The sequence below is a fragment of the Limulus polyphemus genome, unplaced genomic scaffold (assembly GCF_000517525.1).
Source record: "Limulus polyphemus unplaced genomic scaffold, Limulus_polyphemus-2.1.2 Scaffold1401, whole genome shotgun sequence".
NCBI lineage: Eukaryota > Metazoa > Arthropoda > Merostomata > Xiphosura > Limulidae > Limulus > Limulus polyphemus.
The window spans coordinates 7,164-14,249 of record NW_013667011.1 but is presented as its reverse complement, the minus strand read 5'-3'; the positions used below and the strand labels follow the sequence as shown (position 1 = coordinate 14,249).

The following is a 7,086-nucleotide window of genomic DNA, read 5'->3' as shown; positions in this document are numbered from 1 at the left end:
TAATTATAATAAATGCAAAATAATGCATGAAGGTTATCATAATTTGAATTATAAGTATAATTTGGATGGGAATAACTGTAACAGTGTAATGAAGGAAAGGGATCTTGGTGTAATAGTCGATCAGTCTCTAAAGCCATCCAAGCAATATGCTGTTGCTGGTGGTAGAGCAAATAGGATTTTAGGTTGTATCTACAGAAATAATGAATGCAAGTTTAAAGAGGTTATAATTTCATTGTACAGGTCACTGGTTAGGCCACATTTGGAATATTATGTTCAGTCTTGGGCTCCTTACCTTAAGAAAGACATTGCATTGTTGGAAAGAGTTCAGAGAAGGGTTATTAGAATGGTGCTTGGATGGAGGGGTTGTCATGCAAGGAGAGGCTGAAATCTGAGAATGAAGGAGATAACCAGGGTGCTTCACTGTCCAATGAGCTGGCAACATGGACAAACACCTTGCTTGTCAAACAAAATGCTCTGGATGGTCTTCTTAAGATCTTGAAGAGACATGGCCATCATGATCAACAGCCTGCAACAGCTTGAGTAAATTCACTTCGGTCTTAAAGATCAAACTGTGAATTTAGGGCTAACACTGATGTTTTGAACATTTGATTAAATATTGATGGGTTACCACTTTCCAGAAGTAACACAAAGTCATTGTGATCAATCCTTTGTGTGATTCAACATGATCCTATCGTTTTCCCCATAGCTATTACCTATGAGGAGTCTAAGCCATCAAATTTAGAATTCATCAAAGAAACGGTTAAAGAGTTACAGGAAATTATGCAAAATAGACTTCAATACGAGGATAAAATTATTCAGCTGAACTGGAAATGTATAGTTTGTGATGCATCTGCCAAGGCTTTGATCCAGGCAATAAAACTTTACAGTGGTTACTATGGTTGTGATGGATGCAACCAAAAAGGCCAATGGTTTGGTAGAATGACCTATCCAGGAGTACACGATGTTGTGCTGTGTACAGATGAAACATTCAGGAACCAAACTCAGGAGGAACACCACAGTGGTGTGTCCATTGATTATATGCATCAAGCATGTTTGAGTGTAATGAGAAGAATGTTGTTGTTATGGATACAGGGTAAAAAGGAAGTGAAAATGTCCACTCCACACAGTGCAGAAATAAGCAGAAGGTTCATTGCCTTGAGACCTTCAATACCTGCCAAATTTGCTCACAAACGAAGATTTTGGAGGAGATTGATTACTGGAAAGCAATTGAGTACTGCCAATTTCTTGTTTATACAAACAGGATTATTTTGAAAGGAGTTCTGAGGCCAGATCTGTATGATCATTTCATGATACTCAGCACAGCAGTTTCTATACTTATTTGTTCCAGAGTGGCTGGATGGAAGAAAGCAGAGGATTGTTACAAATGGAGTTCAGTCAAACTGTATTTATGTCACAATTAACATATCTCATCTGGTGCAAGAGAGTTTGGAAGCTTGGATCAGTGTTCTGGATTTCCTTTTGAAAACTACCTTCATCAGTTAAAGCAATTGGTCCATTATAGAAAAAAATCCAATGGCACAAGTTGTTAAAAGATTAGATGAATTAGAAAAACATGAAATACACAAAAAGTGCAAACCAAGTGTTTCTGTGAAAAGACCAAATAATACTGTGATAGTAGATAATTCCTCATGCTGTCAAGTTGTGGCAGTTTTAAATGAAGGTGATGATAGGGAGGAAATTAAAGGGTTGCTTTGTAGAGTATATGGAAGAGTACAACCACCATTTTGCCAATTAAATCCATACAAGATATTGCTCTTAAATTTTATCTTAGTTCTATAAAACCTCCATTAACTTGGTTGAAGGATACTACAAAGTATATAATTTTGCTTTTCCGTACTAAATGTTTCTGATTTTTATATATTATTAGGCATTGCATAGCTACTGGTTGTCATTTGGTGCTGCACAGAGGGTAAAGAAGTGTGAAAAATGAAACAAACATGAAATATGAGTGTTTGCATACACAAGTAGAGTAAAAGAGCTGTTCAGTGTAGATACCATATTAACAATTTTTTTACCACAACTACTGAGCTTGACATTATGATGCATTGGCTTAACAATATGCATGTTTGCAGTATTTTTTTGTTATATTTGTGTTAGGTAAATGATCGTTACTTAATTTGTTTTCTTTCCAACAATAACTTTTGTACTTTAAATAAAGTTATAGTTCTTTCAAATTACAGATGACTTGGCCCAGGCCAACCAAAAGACTCAACTGGCAATAGAGACATCTAATGTGGAGTCTGATGCAGAGGAGCCCAAAAGAAAAGTTAGAAGACCAGTGTGCTAGGAGACTGATGAGAGTGATAGTGGTAATATTGGCATCCTCTTCACATAAATGCTTCATACATGGGAAATTGAAGGCCAAATGTAGATGTCTACAATCGTCTGGTGAAGCTATAAGTGACATAAATCTATTACTGAAAATCTTTAGTTATGTATTGCCTTAAAAGTCAATGAATACATTACTGTACATTTTCAATGACTGCACAGCTAGCAATTGTAAGTAGTAAGAAAAAAAAAACTTTTTAGTTGTGTATCAACCAAACCCCACTTAAGAAATTAAATTATATGCTGAAGAACCTCAAAAACGAAGAAGAGGTAAAGAAAAGTTGTCAGGGAATCCACTACTATCACAGCCTGAGGTTCCCAACCTCAGTCCCCTGCAGCCAAACACTGATAGTGAGTAAATACTGCTTAAACATATAAATAAAAAATTATGTAAATAAAAAAAAAAACTTTACATGAATCATTTTTTTATAGAAGAGAGGTCAAGAAGAACCAAAACTTTGTCTCCTAGATTTGAAATAAGAAAGAAGACATTGCATGGGACAATGTTCAGTACGTTTGTAATTTAATGACATAATGTAATATTTAATAATATTTATGTTCATTAAATAAATTTTAGTTTTATATATATTGTGGCATCTAAGTGGAGTTCTTGATAATCTGTAAAACACAGAAATGTCAGAATTATATCAATATATATCAAGAGTCTGGGGTTGTAACTATTACAGTCCTTTCTCTTTATAGGCAAGTTGTCATTGTTATTGGGTATGAAAACTCAATCCACTACTATCACTCCTATTACACCCTCATCTCAGAATAGGAACAGGAAGGGAGGCCTCAGGTAGTAAGTGCTGCAAATATCAGTGAAATCAGAGTATAATTTTTATCCAATTTAATAATATCCAACATAAAATTGTTCAAAATACCACAGAAATATATTGTGTCAGAATAAAAGGAGTCTGGTTGAAATAAAGGAGATTTGGTAGGATTATGAATGAGTATTTTTACCATGAGATTTTCTCATAGTATATGCACAGACGTATTTAACATTCATTATGAGACCTTCTCATAGTGCACGCAGCCAAGAAGTTAAGGCTTACATCTCATTCAGGTGTAGGCCCATCACACACAAGAAAGAACACCATATATATTGAAGGTCACCTAGTGAGATCAGAAGACAGCACTGACAATAAATGTTTTATTTTACACTTTACTGTAAACAGCCATTGTTGGAGCATACAAGAATGAAATTAAATGATGTAACATTATGTGTCATCATAACATTCTTAATACCATATACCACTTTATCTCATGACTACTAAATGTTTTTAAAATAATAAAAGAATATCATTAACAAATATTGAAATATTGTTCAAAATTTAACATAATCTTGAACAGATTTCTGGCTCAATGTCTTTATGAAATTAGACATGATCATTGAGCAACAGATAGAGCAAAGTCACTGCTGAGGTATTGTACAAAGAAGCTGCCATTTGTCCAGAGGACATACTGGACAACTTGGAGCAGCCCATGACTAGTGTAGAGGGGATGACTGACCTCAGTCATCAGTTGGAAGAGAACAAGGAGCTAAGAAAAAAAAAAGGTAAATGATATCATGAAACAGTTATGAACTCCAAATCTTATGCTGTAGTCTCATACCTTACTGTAAACACAGAATTATTAGCATCCCTTTAATGTGACAAATTTAGCATTTTTTTTTCTAAATGGTAATATTAATTGATGCTAAAATCATAAAAATATATATGATAAGTACCAACCCTTTCCTTAAACTTCCCACCAAAATCAGTAAATGTAAAGAACGCTAATATGTTCAAACTGTCAAAATGTTAATTTTAATGGATGCTAATATTTCTGGGTTTAGAGTATGCTGTAGTCTCAAATCTTATGCTGAACTCTCAATAATAAAACTTTATAATTCTGTAGAACAGAATTAACTCTCACAATATCCCAATTTTTCAGATCCTCTTTTTGAGTGCACTTGGTGGACAAAACAAAGGAGACACAATTAGCTGCATCAGGCATAAAATAGGGACTTATGAGCTGTGGTTGGAATATAGTTTGAAGGGACAGAAGACAAAGAGGGATCTCCAAAAGTTACCCATATGTGCAATCATAATTAGTAAGTATATTGCTGTTACATGTATTGTTTATTATTATTATTATTAAACTGCACTACTACTATTATTAATGTATGGGTTACATGCACTGAATATTAATATTAGATTTCAAATTAATATTACAGAAGCTTGCCAGTGGACATACCCAAAACTCAAGAGCAGTGAGATATAAACTGAAATAACAGTTTCTTAAACATGCCCCACATTAACGGGGTGGGAAAAAATTCAAGGTACAGCAAATAATTATTATTTCTAGGGAGTCTGATTTTAGTAGATGATTTGATTTTTAACATCTCTTTTTGTATAATGTCTTCAATATAAATAGTATATAAAAGATCTTTTTGATCATAATAACTCCAGCAAAAGTTGTCTTGGCACTATTTTTATTATTATTTTATGAAACAGTAAGAAAGACAACAAGAGATCGAGACTGATGAATCAGAAGCAGAATCAGAGGTACAAAAATTTGATATTAAAAACATATAGTAAAAGTTTGTTATGGAAGTGAAACACATCTTGAATTCATCACACTGGAATTATCTCACTCCAAAATAATGTTCTCTGATTATAACATATATAGTTGTCTACGTTGCAGGAAGAACCTCCGAGCCAAATCCAGGAGAGAGTTAGCTCAGGAGAAGAGTTATTTGAATGAATTATATCAGTATTGTGTAATAAATGATTTTGTTTGCATATTCATATACTAGTTTTGTTGTTTATGAAAGGTTGTGGCAAAGTTGTATGAAAGTATTTGTACAATGTTTATTGACAACGTTTATACAACATTGAGAAAACTTTCCATGTTAACATTTTCCCAACATTGGAGAAAAACATTTTGGCAACTTTGCAATAACATTGTCACAATGTTATTTTGTTAGCTGGGGTGTTCTATTTTTTAAAAAATTGGTATTAACATTTTGATTATTCTAAGTACAGAATATAAAAGATTCATCACACTATTGATGAAAAATTATTATATGCTAATTTTTCATAATGGAAACCTGTATTCAGCACGTTAAGAATGAGATGCTTAAAAGTTAATTTTACCGGGATGCTATATATCTTATCACACTTGTTACCCTATAAAAACATGTCTTCCCAACACAAGTATTATAAATTAAATTGCTATGCAATGATGCATAAATGAGAAATAAGCAAAGCTAATGAGACTGACCTGCACCACTCCAACTAAAATGTTTGGAAGACCTTCATCTACACTGAATAAATACTGATCTTTTAAGAATATTGGATTCTGATCATTGATGTCAGTTACTGTGATTGATACCATTGCAGAGCTGAACTGTAAACAAACACAAAAAAACAACTGATAGTCACATACTACAAACAGATAACTTATAAAAATAAAATTATTAAGCATGATTATAGAATGAAATACAAATGTTTAATGAAATATTTCTTGAAACATAAAAACTATACAAATAAAGGCATAAATTTCTTAACAATAATCATCATGCTTTCACTGTGACAGGCTTATGTAGACATATGACTCACAAGTCAAGTTTCTGCATTTATTTACTGCTTGATAAAGTAACAAAAAATTCTGAAATATAAAACATTTTTGAATAAAGTGAGGTATTTTTTTGTAAAATATTAACTTGTACTCAGAAAACAGGAAGACCATTGATATGATTAATATCTGTAAGAAACACACATATATATATATATATATATATGCACACATATAAATACACTATGGAAATCTACACTGATTTAATACAGGAGAAGAATATTAATAATTTTTGTGGCTTTATATAACATAGTAAGTTAAATTTAAAAAAGAGCCAAAATAAGAAAATTCTAGCACAAATTTATAAAATGCATATATTCATACAACAGTATCAATGTTGTAGTCAGTCACATTGGCAGATGTACTATAATAAAAGAAGCTATTAGCTATAGTTCTGGTTTAATTGGTAAGACATTATTTTTAACAACTTTACAATTCCTAATAAATGAAAAAATAAAAACATATGTCAATTTATATTATGCACATGCAGAAGAAAAAATTTTTATAGTATTCATCAAATCATTTTATATCCAGAGCATTATTTGGCACTGATTTATTATCACAAAATCAGTGGCATTTTAAAACTTTCATAGCTTTATCTTTCTATGATTCAAATAAAATATAAGAATGTTTTGAGACGAAATGGGACTTATTGGTCCATCTTGGCTGTTCCATCCTCGAAACTAAATTAAAATAATTAAAAAAAAACTTAAATCCAGGCCTTATCAAGCTTTTCCTTAAACTCACTTAAATTTACTGCCTCTACAACATCTGAAGGTAACCCATTCCAAAGGACAACCACCCTGTTAGAAAAATAAAACTGTCTTAGCTGAAGATGACTCCTACCTTGCTAAAATTTATATTTGTGTCCCCTGGTCCTACTATTCTCACTGTTAAATATAAAAAAAGATAATATATAAACACTATCAGTTCCCTTCATAATCTTAAATACCTCAATCAGATCCCCCCTCACTCTTCTTTTTTCAAGAGAAAAGAATTTAATAGATTTCAGCCTCTCCTCGCATGACAACCACTCCATTCCAGGCACCATTCTAGTAACCCTTCTTTGAACCCTTTCCAACTATTCAATGTCCTTCCTAAGGTAAGGAGCCC

General features: G+C 32.4%; 1 protein-coding gene across 1 annotated transcript in view; it reads right to left on the bottom strand.

Moving 5' to 3' along the window:
• LOC106463415 (cadherin-99C-like) overlaps positions 1-5,747 on the bottom strand; it is a 153,988-nt gene extending 148,241 nt beyond the window's left edge. Inside the window, exon 1 of the mRNA XM_013923440.2 lies at positions 5,620-5,747. Within this exon, the coding sequence (XP_013778894.2) occupies positions 5,620-5,733 (114 nt within the window). The 5' untranslated portion in view covers positions 5,734-5,747. The remainder of the gene's footprint in view (positions 1-5,619) is intronic.
• Positions 5,748-7,086: the final 1,339 nt, after the last annotated feature.